Here is a 15,555-nt window from a genome sequence, read left to right on the forward strand (position 1 = left end):
TCGATAATTTTTATTGCAGGGACAGAGCTACCCGTAAATAAAACTGCGACTTTCTGGTCGATTTACAGGCACTCGACTCAGAATCTATGTATTCGTAATCAAGTAACTATTTACTAAAACATTCATACGATTTTAAAATTAGTACAGAAATCGTGGACGAAGAGAATCGCAAGAAATTTTAATTACGTGGCGGTGATAGTTCCCGCGCTCGCCATCAGAGGGACGCTCAAGCTTTATTTCTCTCACAAGTGCTCGACACACCACTCCTTTCTTCCTTACAACAACTACATATACTTCTTAATTTGGAGTAAATAAACCTCTCATACGGCAAAAAATGAATTAAAGCGAAGGTCTCCTTTCGTAAAAGACTTGTAATAGAAAAGCAAAGAGGGGGGAGAAAGAAGCATTCTGAAAAATTTTTTAACCCAAAAACTGTAATCTCGGAACCTCGAAATAAAAAGAAAGACCAGGGAGAAAAGGAGCATGGTAAAATTTCGCGTTCGCCGGGGCTACGGTCGCGATACGAATCAGTCCCGTTAATTTGCATTATTGCGATGCATCGGATGATCAACCGATTATTAATCGACCTAGAAACCGCTCGATTACCATTCGTCGACAACAGGGGCGCGACAGAAACGACGAAGAAGAATAAGAAACGAAGCCAAGAAGGAGGAAGTTTTAAAACCTGTCGGTGATTTATTCGCTGAGAACGCAGCTGCGCTTCGATATTATGCATATTCATTCGATCCGCGTGCATTATGCATATTCGGAACCGACGGCAAATAGACACAGCGGGTCTCGAACTCTCGATCGCGGCCGTGCGAACCCGAACGACTATTTGCAAATACGAGAATGAACGGATCCCGGACGATCGTCCACGACGAATAGACGCGGGAAAATAAATCCTATTTGAGCGGAAAAGAAAATGAGTTGCGACAACGTGGACGCGTACGAGCGATCGCTCGAACTGCGACGCAAAAGATACGATCACGGTATTTGCATCGTGTGTGTACGTTCTGTGTGATTCGAGATCTGCACACGTTTCTCGGTTTTCTTGAGATTTCCAACTGCGAATTCGCGTGCAAAATCGCTACTAGGGTCGCACTCGAGGACATTAAGGGAAATTGAGTCCCAGATTTGTTGCTTCTCTGATCTTTCGAAGCATTAATTTCCCTCCCCGAAGTTCCTCTAAGATTTCTCTTTGAAATTGAGGTTAAATTACCTACGTAGCTCTGTGTTCGTGTGCTATCGGACGTAAGAAAAGGGGGCAGAGGTTACAAAGGAGTCGAAAAGAAAATCATTTATCTTGACTTTGATTCAAAACGGAATTACGATGCTGCAAGTATTGCGAAAAAGTGAAACGCAATATGTTCTCGGTCTTCGAAACAGATCCGATACGCAATTATTGCTATTTCCGGTATCACAATGTTTGCTCGACTGCGAAACGAGTTCATTAGAAATACAATTAGGTGAAAGAGTTCATGGATTAGCTCGTGAAATTATTTTGAAATGCAAATACTGCGAAGGAAGTGGTTGACAAAGTATGAAGACATCTGAAACTCGTATTGAGTTGTTCTATTATAAATCTTCCAAAGGGGTTGCAGAGGGGGTTGAAACGCGAAGGAAAAGATCTTTCTTTGCCCTCGTCTGGCTACTGTTGTTTTCACCTATTTTTTCTTTAAAGTTTACTCGTTGTTTTTTTTCTGTATTCCAATTTATAATATCTTTCTGTTGGTAATTATGTAAGAAGAAACGCCTAGAAGAGTCTCGAGTAGGTGGCTTCAATCTGCCCGCCTATTTATGCCGCGCAACACAACAATGCAGAGGCGCAGGTAGAGCGTAAAGATGATGAAAATTCGCTCGTGTGTCGCGTACTACATATAGCGACGGTGACCTCTTTTAATCACGTAATTGCATAAGCTTCCGGCGCAGGGTGAACCTGGCAAACAGGGGCCAAGAATTTCGCGGCACGACACTGAATTCCCAGAATATCTTAACTTGGACTAATGCTCCCCTTTTCTAATTATACATTCTATCGCATTGCAAACACTCGCCTACGTGTTCGGAAATTGTGGGTGGACTCGTCGAACAAACGAATGTTCCATTCGCTAAAAAAAAAATTTTAAATCGAATAACTTTTCCTCCTCTCAAATCTCTCGGAACTTAAAATTGAAATTTCCATATAAAGAATAGACAAAATATTACGAGGGTTGTAAATGTTCATTTTATACTTGAAATAATTTTAACACGGGTGCCGTTCGTGTCTAAAAATATCCATATTGCACGGGACATCCTATATAGTCACGATATCACTCAAAAAACCGATAGCTCATATTGTGTACACTTGACGCACGTCCATTCGAATAATCAATAACGAGAAAATTATACGAGCAATGATTCGATAAAAAATAAATGAAGATAAATCACTTCGATCGAATGGAAATATAGTTTTCATGAGTAAATCTGTACAAATAGAGCGCGCGTCGATGGAAACGATCAGAACCGACGAAACTTGTTGCATATCTACAGCGCGAGTGAGGGATGGATGCATAAAATGTACGGTATCTCGCCTACAGTTGCTTTTACGTCGAAAGTATATACGACCAAAGTTGCTACAAATTGAATTTGTAAACTTTTCTGTCGTATACAAATTTTCGAATAAGTCCACGGTAACCGAGATACCGAATCACCAAACGAGAATCATCGTGCTCTACGAGGGTGAATAGCAAACAGAGTTCATTGGTGCTCCAAAAAATAAAATGGACAATAAATTACAACTTTTCTTGGTGCAAATAATAACCCCATCCGTCTAATGCAAATCTCGTTTCGTGGGTAAAAATATGTTTTCCAACAAATTGCAAACGAGCTTTCTCGTGGCTCTTAGTTAGCGACGGTGAACACATAAATATCTTGCATTTTAAATATTTACGTTTCCGTACAATACGCTGCACGCTCGTTCCAACTTCTGCTACAATTTGACCGACACCAGTGGCACGATTCAAAGCCTTTCTCAAACTCCGTACGTTCTCGGCGACGCGTTGCCAATTTTTGCACGATCCTCTGCATTTCTTAAGACACCGATTTCGCAATTTTCCTTCCTCGAATTCGAAATCGTCGCTAGCTCACGATCTTTTTCCACGACCGAATCGTTAATATTAAAATATATTTCTGTACTCGAGTTCGTTAAATTTTTTTTATCGACAAAAATTCGCAGAAAATTTGCTCAAAATTAAATATCATCCGTGACTGTCTAATTTATGAAAATTAACAAGTGTGCTTTCGCGATAGAATTTATTTCGAACAGAGCAATTAGTTTCTGAAGAGGTTGAGCTCCGTGACCGATCCCAGCCTCGTTCTCGCATCCGTATAATCGGATATTCGACGCTGTAGCGAATATTTATGTCCCATCGCAACTTATTAAAGGGTTAATGGGTCTCGGGCCACGGTCCGCGAAACATCGTGTGCCAGACGATTGCGAATGTTCTTTCATTCGAATAGACAGCCCCTCGCGGCTCCGAGACTGCGGTCGACGTCGGCACGCATGAAAGCCGCTGGCAAACGTCTCGATGGAACCGCGTGGACGCATGAATGAAGAATCATAGTGGCTCGATGGGCCGCGAACCCATCAACGGCGAAATGTCTGCTTTGATATCGTGGACGGAACAGAGAGAAAGAGAGAGAGAGGAAGGAAATCGCGACGCGTTCGCTACCTTATCGCCCAACGTGCTCCAAACCACAAGCGGAACATCCAAGACCCGAGGGTCACCGATTTCAACCGAAACTTTGCACCCTGCTAGATTTCGCCCTCCTGTTTACGAACATCGAAAGATCAATTATTTTTTAGATATTTATAATTAATTTTTCGATTAAAATTCGATTCAATCGCAACGTTCAATGAGTTTCATTTTGGTGCAACGTATAAAGCATTGACGTTCCGCGCTGGGGAACTCGAGTTCGATTCCCCCGATTGACATTTTTATTTTTTTATAAAAAATAATTTTATTTATTATGTAAAAATTTGTTGATAAAATTGATCTCTGATTAAAATTTACCCATCTGACACGATATAATGGCTGGTTACCGACGATCTATGAACAAGTTGGAAAGACGCCAGCGATCGATCGGAGTAATCATATTTTCTCATATCATCAACGAGCATCCATTTGTCTTAGTTTAAAATTGACGTTGTTTACTTGTTCTCGAAGATCAACCGCAGTTCCTTCGATATTAGAATTTAATTCCAAAATGGCTGACGCACTTTTAAGCGTGTTAGCCCAATTAAAAGAGACTCGACGGTTTACTCGATCGCTGTTTCGTTCAAATTGAAGTTTCGCCGGATACACATCCGACGAATACGATGTTGAGCAGACAAGTTGGATCCCCCGCGCAACAGTTGAACGATAAACAGAGAAACGGAACGGTTACGTTCGCTTTTACGAAAGTCGAGCGAGCTTCTGTGCAAATACAAAACACGCGCGTCGAGAAGAAAGGCGTACGAAATGGCTGATGTTTCGCAGGAATCAGCCATAAATTGCGGTACACTAAAAGCGTACGTTTTCATGCAAATTCATCGAAGACATTACGTCTTTAATATTCCACTAAAACGCTTTTAAATCGCGAACGGGTCTCGGCGTGTTTTTCCGCAACTCCTTCCACCTTAATACGAACGAATAAGAAGAAATTTAACGACTGGGATATCGCGAGTAACGCGTGTACACTGTTTTGCTGGGCGAAAGAGTTCGCTCTCGGTGAAAGTTACTGTTAGGCGTGTTTTGCCATTAAAACGGTCATGCGTTTTCTCAATTAGAACGAATTCCTGGCACAATTGCGCCGACATCGGCGCGAACACGTCGTAACTCTCGCGGTTGTTTTCTTAAAAATAAACCGCCAGGCGTTTCCACGCGAATCGTGCGTTTTCCCGCTCTGTAAATCAACCTTGAGCTTTTTACGCGGAAGAAACAAGCAACATAATTCGTTACCCGTGGCTAGACTGTGTTTACATTGCTTCTGGTTTCGGCGACGGAGGAAATCGATTCGTTTCTTTTTATGTTCTGTCCAAGACACGTTTTCCCGCTACAAATATCGTCGCTGTTTTTAAATTACAAATCGAGTTGTTAATCTGACTTTAAAAGCAGTAAGAAAACGAAAATAATAAAGTTGCACTGCGAGCGAGAGAAATAAAATAAGCAATGTAAAACGAAGGTCAGAGACGACAGCTAAAAAATAAGGAAAAACAGTTATGACACGTTATCTTAAGTTAACAACGTGTTAATAGATAATTTTTATCTTCGACATTAAAATAATAGTTAAGGAGCTGACGATTATGAAAGTGGCCTGAGTCAATAATTTTTTAACATTTCTTTCACTATTGGAAGAATGTAGGTTACCGAATGGGCGATAAATTTAATTTTGTCGGATGTTTGAGTTATGCCACTTTCATAAATTACTCGACGCGATGTTACATCAATTTTAAACGCGGATAATAATTTATTCCGATCGTTCCACGCAAAATAAAACTATAATTAATTTCGAATATTTTGATTGTCGGTCTCAACTCGAAGGTAAAATTATATTTCCCAGTGGTTGTACGTATATTTGAATTAAAGCGTGAAAAATAAAAACATTCGATGATCGAAATACCTGTTATTTTCGATGGTCTATGGCTGCTGGCGCGCCAACGCGAAAGGCAAAACCAATAATATACAAGGTTTCAACGGGGTAGCCGGTGAAATAGTTGGAACTCGAGCTCCCCGCGAAGAAAAAAGGAAACACGAGATTGCAGAAACCACAGAGAGCCGTGCGCGAGACAAGTCGGAGCCGGAGAAAAGACACGGAGGACAGAGAACCAGCAACCCTCGTGCAGGGCCTCCATTTTCTGAATGCTCGACTATCAGAACGCGACTGTTATTCGAACGTTCTATTATTTGAACGGAGCACTTACTCCCGGAGTGCCCCTTTTCTTACCGAAACCACTCTCGTATCCGTTTTCTGCCTCGAACCGCTCCTACCAAAGCCAGAATTCATTCTGGTTAAACAAATTCATATGCAAGTTTAGAAGTTCTCCTTCGACCTAGAAATGGAAACGAGTCGTGGACCGAAACTGAGAAAAGCTTACGTCGTCGAAGCTGAAACTAACATTTTGGATCGAATAGTTTTGCTTTTATTTGCGATCAACGTGGATTCGGTTGTTTGAAAAAAAGAGTAAGATTACGAAGAACGATCGCTATCGTTGGATATGACTTTGTCGGGAAATTTGATATAATCATAATGAATGAAGCTCCTGGCATCGCCAGAAAAATGTACCGCGATCGAGAAGCACGAGATCCGCGAAGGAAACCCTCGCGTTACTAGAATAAACCCTCAAGGCTGGGATCTCGTCCAAGTATCTGATATATTGCAGCTATACGTCACGCTAGAGCACTACGTATCTACTGAATCTACGATCTCCTGTCAATAAATGTTCATAATTTACGATGCAGCCGCTCTGGTGCAGTGGGTTACGCCCGTATATACAAATACCAACCTGAAACGAATCCAATAACTACCCCTTTACACGATACTATCTAGGCGAACGTAATTGCATCGTGACGAACGAGACATTCTTTGACACTTGAACAAAATCCTTAACACAAAGTTACATTATTCTAAAAAAAAAACAATGAAATAACGAAAGAATTTTTCAAGGTTATGGATATTTTTTTGTAAAATAACCTTGTAATCTACGAACTTGCAGACAATATAAATTTCGACCAATTGAAAGTGCAATTTAAAATTAAATTTTAATCGTACACGTCCCATTTAAATCCACAGGAATATCTTCGAAACGATAGCTGAGATCGAAGAACGTTTCTAAACTAATATCTTTTGGAAATGAAAAAAAATAGCTTCGATTTATTAATAATAAATGGGACACCTTGTACGTGGGTTGGTTTATCTCGCGAGCGTCGCGAGACAGAAGAAAAGCGTATCGTCAGCGATAAATTCGCGTGCAGTTAATTGGCCCGATGAGACGAGCTCTTCCCCGTCGAATCTTGACCCGATCGAAGATAACCCTAACGCCGACTTTCGCTTCGATGTTTTTTTTTTTTTTTTTCGAAACGAACGAACGACGAGAGAGAGACGGTTCTGGACAAAAGCGGAAAACATATTTTTCTGCTCGTTTCTAATCGGCTCCGCAAAGGTGCCCGTTTCAGCGTCGCTCGGGGTGGACGCCGGAAGAAGGGGTGCGATAATCGCCATCGACTGGTCTTCACCGTAACAATGAGCATGGCTGTGTGGGCGAACGCGAAGAGAAATAGTATCGAGGGTCTAAATAACACCCGACCGATTGGTTATCGACAGCTAAATAAAGAATATCGGTCCGCCTCGATGCCGAGTGCCAACATCGATGCTTTATTGCGAGCTCCTAGCTGGCTTCCGTCGAGTCTTTAACACCTAGTCGCTCGATGGCCGCTGATTTGCATTAATTTTCGGGTCAGTTGGGCATCGATCGAACGATCCAGACGATGCACTTTGATCCGGTGCAGAATTAGTGTCGTTCGTTTGCTTATTCCTTATCTTTCGCGTACCGTGATCGAAACAAATTCTTCGGAGAAATTAGAAAATAAATATTTCGTTCAAAAAATTCGTGGGAATTTTGTATGGATATGTGGAAAACTACAGAAGCTGTAATTTTGTTCAATGACTTCTCACAAACTGAGTAATTTCAAATTGTATTAAAATTGTAATAATATCAACAATATTTCTAAGAAAAATTAGTTCAAATAAAATTCTTTTTCTTCTTCAGACACAATGAATTACTGAGGTAGGGACGATACACACATGTATGTTTACTGATCAGAAATGGTTTTATTTTAATTCCGACGATTACCACGAACGTAATCGTATCAGCGAAGCAGGTATTTTTGGAAGTTTTCGCACATTAATACGCCTATCTCGGTAAATATTTGTCACTGTTTAACGTAACGCCGTGAAAACGATAGTAAAGTATTAATAAATCAACGTACAAAACAAGAAAACCATTAATAATTTACTTGTCTCTGGTTCTGAATAACAGCGCTCACCATTTTATTAGTAAATCATGCAACAAGACAATTAGTGAAACACGTCTTAGGGAAATTATCATCGAAAACAAGCGCTGATGTGAATTGCCAAAGTTTAAAACGTTCAAATTCAATCTGGCTAATATTAAATACTTTTACTAAATACCCTTCTGATGATCTCCTGTTTTTTCTGTAACAATAAACGTTGAGTACTAAGTTACATAACCACTTGATAAATAGAATTGCAAAATAATTTAATGAAGGGTGTCTTTAAGAAATTTTCTATACTTAAAAACAGTACATTTTTGTTTACCCACTATGTATAATACTAAAATTAAATTACGATTCAATTGAACGATTTCATACCTCTATAATTGAACCCATTTATCTGAACGCGAACTTTGGTCATTTGAATTTGAGAATTAGTAAATTTCTATTACATATACGAACGATTCAATTGTACAAATTGTTTGAGTTCTACTTCACTGTATTGAATAAATCAGGACACCCGGTCGATTCAGTTGACTTTTCCAAAGTATCGAAACAGTGTATTTTCATTGGAAAATTCACGAGCCTAGATCGTCTCAGACGATCAGACTCTGACTCAGGGCTCTTTAAAATCTACAAAGATGGTGGTCAATGTGGCGAGTCAGAGACCCTTGATCATCCGAGTAATTTATGGCGCAGAGTTCGTTCTCCTAACATTTGCGTCTTTGAAACAACCCGACGACGACCACAAGAAACTTGTGCTTTGAACTAATGAGCAACGAAGGGTCTTGCAACAACTTTTTTAGTGGATCGTTTAAAAATTTCCAATCGCTAAGTCCGCGCAATTTCAATACTTTTCGAAATTGGTCGCGATTGGCGCCGGAGCGTTTTCGATTTCCCAGGCTATCGAACCACGATACTCTCGATCTCTCGCAGTCGGCGCGTACAGCCGCGGTGAAACGCTCTCTCGGAATTAATATTCTTTCCTCGCAGCCGCGACGGCACACCTCCTCTCATCGACCGCGCATTTTATCGAGCATATCAGTGCCGTGAAAGTCCGCCTTTAAAGTGGATCAGGGAGTTCCAGGGGTCGCGGAAAATCCAACCGTTCCGCGCGCCAACCATCTCGAGAGAGTTAACGCGAGAACGAACGCCGTCGACGCCGTTTCGAGCAGCAAAAACGAACAAAATGCTCGAGAAACGATCCGTAAGGAAGGAAAAAATCAATTTCAATAGTTGGGGAAAATTTCAGAAAAAAAATTAAAATTAAAATAACTATACTTGTCGTAATATATTCGCGAAAATATTACCAACAGATTGGCGAGGTCCTGCCGAGTAAAACGAGTCCAAACACGACCTAGTTCGGACAACTTTTAGTTATACCTAATTTAAAATTTTTTAATACCGATTCGAGTAACGTATAATTTAAAGTGGTCGGAACTAGGTCGTGTTTGGACTCGTTTTACTCGGCATGACCTCGGCAATTCACCGATACTACTCTTACGAAAATATAGCGAAAAGTATAAAAATTAAAATTTTGGTCGTCTCGAGTACGCGTCTTATTACTCTTGACTCGTTTCACAAGTAAAAAAAAAAGGTTCATTCGCGTTTACTTTATTGGGTTTGTTTCAATTACGCGAGCCAAACTTCGCCCAACGCAATTTGTATGAATTTTTATCTACCGAATCGCTCCGCGGTGCATCGCTGGCGATTTTTGAGACCTTGGACAAAGTCTGGGCGTCGTTTTTCGCGGCCTCGAGGGACCGAATCGATAACAGAATATGAAAATTCTGTCCTGGCGCCAATTTGGTTTCTCGACGCACCTTGGCATCCGGAGCTCGGTGTCTCTGTGAAAGACACAGCACGAGAAACGAGGCGAGATGACTGAAAAACATAGAAAAACAAGAGTCACGAAGTCTGGCGTCTTCGTTCCTTTATTCCCCCAATTCCCGGTTCCCACTTAATCGCGCGAAAAGGTTAAGTAACAAACGGTAACGCTACCGCGCATTCCCACACACTCCACACTTTCCTTTCTGTTTTCTCAACATCCTGACGGGCGTTACATAAAAGGACCTAACGGGGCCGATGGATTCAATACACCGTATCGATTCCACTTGGCGGGGCTGTCGAGACGAACGTCGACGGATCACGGCCAGAATGGATATCGCTCGCGTTTTCATCGCCGAGCGAAATACCGCGCGAGCGTTTTCACTGCAATTTTCATGCACCGCAGCTTTTTTTATCGAACGCCAGAACCGACTGAGTCGAATCGGTGGCGTCTCGGGGCACTGGCAATCGCGGTCGAACAATCGCGATCCCAGGTGAACGGAGTCAACCAAATTTTTCACGGAAATAACCAATAGAAATTTTGTATCCAACTTCGACGAAATTAGCCCTTCGTCGACGGAGACATTTGTTACATTTATACAAGGAATAACTTAGAAGAATATATATTATATCAGAAGTCTGAGTCCGGGACAAACATTAAAGTAAATACTGACTCATTTACGCGAATCCAGAATATAGCTTTCTTATCCTAGACTCCTAACGTCTTTCGATCACTGTTATTAGAACATTAGGCAATTAGAGAAGGAAAAACGTCTGCAGGTAGAAAGTTCTTAGCAATAGTTATCTCGGAGCTCAGTTTCACCTGCGTATCCGTCTCGAAGGTGAAGTTCAAAACTTGGTGCACAGAAACGAAAAGGCTAAAAGAAACACAGCGATACAGTCAACGATTCCTAGTCCTCTTCGCACAAAATATCAACTATACAACGTTTCAAAACACACTTTTAACGATCGTATGATTCCTACGTTATGAATTTCATTCCATGTTTGGACAAGCAAAGATCACGTAGTGTAAACAATTTTTTCACCAACTATATAAATTTTTCATCCACGGAATTGCGTACTTCGGCAATACTTACGTCCAACAGTGTGCTTAGCATATATTCTGCATATTCCTGCATAAACGTCCGCGGTCTATTATTATTCCAAGAAATACGATTCTCGAATCCGCCAACGTTGTTACGATTTCCCGTCGACTCGAGCCCCTTTTCGCCCGAAGAGGCCCGCGACGCGTATCGAGAGTGCTAATTCGCATTCACGGAGCAACCTTGCCCAGTAAACGGTACCAATTTTTCCCCCGCGGTGCAAAACGGCGTCGAATAAAGGAAACGACGCTCGCTTCGGGCATATTCCGGAACTCTTTGGCGCCCGTAGGATCCCGAAGGGTCGCAACGAACGCGCGAAACAAAGCCGCGGACGCGATTCCGACCTCGTTCGCACGGCTGCCGTATAATCGCGCACAGTGGGAGAGCGATACACGGAAAATCGCGGCGCGTTTCCAAGCAGGATGGAAGAAAAAGGAAAAAAGAATCCTCCGGGCTCCGGACGAAGAACAATATCGTCGGCGTACGCTCGCACTTACATCACCCTCTCTCGGCCGAGAGGCAATTACACCGTACGCGAGCGTAAACACACGCGCGTGGAAATATACAGAATATCGTTTCAGTGTTTGTTGGAACCTGTCGTTCGGGGCTTACGAACGTTTCCGCCGAACGTTGCCGATCCGATCGTTTCGATCGCAACAAAGGCGAGCGGAGGTGGAATTCTGCGACCTACTTCTACCCGAGATTTCTGCGAATTGCCTAATTAAAACCCCGCAATACGCAACGATGCACATTTCCATCGACTCCGTCGGGAAGCAATAATTTTATGTTAGAAATGGCATTAGGTGTCTCTAATATCCCCCTTTTTAATTTGTTCCTTTGACTCGCTTTTAGTTACTCTTCTTCCCCATTTATGTCTACCTAACGTTGTTTATTACAACTGTGTTTGCTTCTATTTATGAAGTGGTTCCTGATTATAAACTCGATAGAGAAGTGTTAATGATATAAAGAGAAATTCTACAGTAATATGTGTTTTTTGACCCCCCAAGAGGTAACTTGATGCTGGTGACTAGACTCGAACCAGTGTATCCAACGCGACACGATCGTCGATTAACTTTATTTTTAATGTTAACCCTTAAATACCTCACTGTGTGAAAAATTGACTCATCGAATAATTCTGCCAACATTATAATTAGGTATTTTAAATATAAATGACCTTTCTATGAACCTATAAACACGAGTCACGATGTACCTGCGTGTCGAATAATAAAAAATTAATTTTTTATAACAGAAATTCGAAACGACCGAAAGTTTCTGCGCACCAAAATTTCCTAAGAAACCATAAGAGCTCGATAGCCGTAATTATATTCGATAACCTTTAAGTGACAGCGTAATCATCGCCCCATTTGATACTTAGATGACTGACAAGTACTACGCGATAAGTGGTGCAACACAGCATTCAACGCGGTGGCTAGTATAAATATTTCATTTCGAGCTAGATAAAGTCACCCCATTTATTACATCTGCTCCACATAATCCTCGTTACGTAACTCGACCGATCGGGACCCCTCAATGGCACAATTCCTATCATTTTGGAGAACGAAAATATATAGCAAAAAATATGAAGAAACGCGATTAAACGTCTTCCAAAGTTTCGATGACACCTACCAAGGAATCGGATAACCACGATTTTTATTTTCTTTTGTCCTCGTTTAGATCAGACCCGAACTATTGCTATAATTACAATACGTACGTCAAGTGCAACGAGCAGAGTTCGTCGGTAATTTATCGTCGCGACAGCTTTCGAATCGACGCCTTCCTCTGCTTTCGTTTCTCGGCGTTTTCTCGGATCTCGATCGCGCGAGAATGGAAGATAGATTTAGAGAAAAAGAGGGAGGGGGTAAAGAAGAGACATAAACACGATTACCTTAATCGCGAGTTGGAACAATTTTCTACGGTACGCGGCAAAAAGCAGCGCGATTCAGCCACGAGGGAAGCGTGTCTGGTAAATTGCAGCCACTTCGAACGATTGCGTCGTGTGCATACGTGCGCGCTCGCAAAGATCGCGAAACGAGCTTCGACGTTGCTAAGAAAATCGCATGGCCGCCTGGCCACGTTCTGTTGAAATAGTTAGAAAATAAAACCAGCCCGGGAAAGGGAATAATATAGACACGTGCACGCGTCGTACAAACCAACCACCGCGTAACGGTGATAAATAATGAACGCGTTTGCTTGCTCGTTGCAGAAACGCTCAATTTTACTTCCATTTTCCCTCTCGAATTCCACAAGTACCATTTTCACCTTTTCTCCGCTGAAAAAGCCCCCGTGTGACGAATTACTTCCACTATTTACGATTGAATTAAATTTCTTTTCCCCTCCCTGGGTATGATCCGATGATGGCGGGTCGATTCTGACCCGTATTCTGTTTTTCTCGTTGGCTGATTCCGCAGCTCGTATTAGGAGTTGGAAACTCGGACTGGTTATTTATTGCTTCTTCTCGGTCATTTCGCGTGTTCATTGACTCCATTTGTCGCACAGTAAACGATAAGAAAGTGGCCTCTTTAGGCTACGAGGATTACGATAAACTGTGACACAGTCAGTTTTGGTTCTAACGTCGAGCGTTCAATCTTCGAGAATGATAGATTTCAGTCTGATGAATCTCGTTTCGAGTCATCGTCGAGAACAATTTTTGTATAATATGAATTAAAAAAGTAAGAAGGTATAAAATTGAGTCAAAACATATAGTCGTTGAATTAAATTAAGACTGATAAAGCGTTACTAAATATATTTTCTTCGATATTCAGGAAAATTTTAACTTCTACGAAACACAAATGCGCACGCGACTGACGCATGTATTGCAATTCGTTTTGATCTAGTGTGTACTTTAGACCTTTATAATGAATGCGCCATTGTCCGCTTGCACCAAACAAGGAATGTATTCTGCAATTTAATTTTTGCACTCGGAGAAAGTAAAACTGGCGAAAATTATTCATCGAATGCAGCAACAACGCGGTACCGAATCGTTTGTTGCGCAGTAAAACCTTTAAGAACGTATTGCAAGAACGATATAAATTGTCTGGAACTGGGCGTGGCTAATCACTCTTTGTTTTCATAAATGTGAAACAAACGTTCGTGAATGAAAATTCCAATGAAATTGTTTTCGAGAATGAAAACGAAAGTCGAATAACGATCGAATCTTGAAACTGACGAGAATTAAGGTACATCGATAAGGTTCGAAGTTGGATGGGCGTTGGAAACTTCGAATACGTCCAAGTTAATATCGAGTCTGGGGAAGCGGAGTCCCGAGGGATCGAGAATCGAATAAAAATTTAAAGATCCAACGGTACACGCGATCGGAAGTTGAAATCGAAAATCTAAAATTGAAATTTCAAACAAAGATCCTGTGTGATCGACGAGTGAAATTACGAGCATGATTGCGATATATTGGCGGTACTTGGAAGCCAGGGAATTCTGTTCGAAGAATTGCTCTTTCGTCGGCCAATTATCCCCAAACAACGAAATCACGGGCACAGATAACGTCGACCTCGCCGAGAGGTGAGTTGTTCAATTCTATCGGCGTCCAGGTGTCACTCGCAGATAACTCTCGCGCTGGTAATAATAGTGATTATATCGATGAATTATTAACACGAAGAATCATAGACGATTCACTTATCTGCGGGCCCGATCGTTTCGAACGATCGCACAATCGACGCAATTAACGTTCCCCGGAATCGCGACACGCGAATAAATAAAAATACCATTGGAATTTACCAGGAAACATTTTAATTTCAAACTTCATTAGAAGATTCGATTCGTCCTCAACCATAAATTTTATCTTTTTTAAAACACATTGATAGGTGAAAAACTGTTATAAACGGATTGTTAAATCAACAATATGAAATTAGACTTTGAAAACATACCGTGGATCACGAAATTATTGACACAGGAATGTATTTAAAAAAAGAAAGTGTCGAATCGATCACAAATGCTCCATTGTCCCGTGTTTCACTCTATGCTCCCAGATATTAACCTCTAACTATTTAGTTTGCGTAAGTTATTAACGCGTCTGGTTGTACCACAGAAGCGTCGAAATATACATACTTCTTATAAACTGCAGTTTTTAAATATAGGTACGCAAACTTCGCTTCAAAATCGTCGTCGATGTTTCGTAAATACATTTTGGAGATCACAAATTTCAAGAAAATCGATTTCGTTTGTCCGAAATCTGGACAGGTTTCCGAACATTTGGAGCGAATCGTTTGCGTAACACTCGCCCGCGATTGACACGGAGCGAAGAGATTCGCGTTACACGCGATAAAAAGAGATTCATGATGCAGATGAAATAAACGCATCACGCGACCACGATACCCGAAATCTCGTTTCGCCACTCGAGATTTCGGATCGTTTTAATTTTTACGGCCGACGGAAATAACCGCGAAACGCACGAATCGCGCGCTAGTGGATGCGAAACCAGCGTCCGTGAGGCACGTGCATCCGATAGAACAGTGTTTCTCATCTTTCATCTACTTACCAACAACCTCGAGGAGACGTTCTCAATTCAAACACGATCAAAACAAATTGTTTTTTACCTTTTAACAATTTTTCATTCACATGAAATTATTTTTCCCTATAAATTC

The 15,555-nt window shown here is 41.3% G+C and overlaps 1 protein-coding gene across 3 annotated transcripts in view; it reads right to left on the reverse strand.

Annotated features, from left to right (window-relative positions):
* LOC122404704 (RB1-inducible coiled-coil protein 1) overlaps window positions 1–15,555 on the reverse strand; it is a 67,168-nt gene that overhangs the window by 23,256 nt on the left and 28,357 nt on the right. For 2 of the 3 annotated variants that reach the window (XM_043408902.1, XM_043408900.1), the window contains exon 3: window positions 8,209–8,232. The exons of the other annotated variant lie outside the window; for it this stretch is intronic. In XM_043408902.1, the coding sequence (XP_043264837.1) occupies window positions 8,209–8,232 (24 nt within the window). The remainder of the gene's footprint in view (window positions 1–8,208; window positions 8,233–15,555) is intronic. 3 annotated transcript variants of the gene reach the window in all.

Source organism: Colletes gigas, unplaced genomic scaffold (assembly GCF_013123115.1).
Source record: "Colletes gigas isolate AHSC1104 unplaced genomic scaffold, ASM1312311v1 Colletes_gigas_Sc00003, whole genome shotgun sequence".
In the NCBI taxonomy this organism is placed as follows: domain Eukaryota; kingdom Metazoa; phylum Arthropoda; class Insecta; order Hymenoptera; family Colletidae; genus Colletes; species Colletes gigas.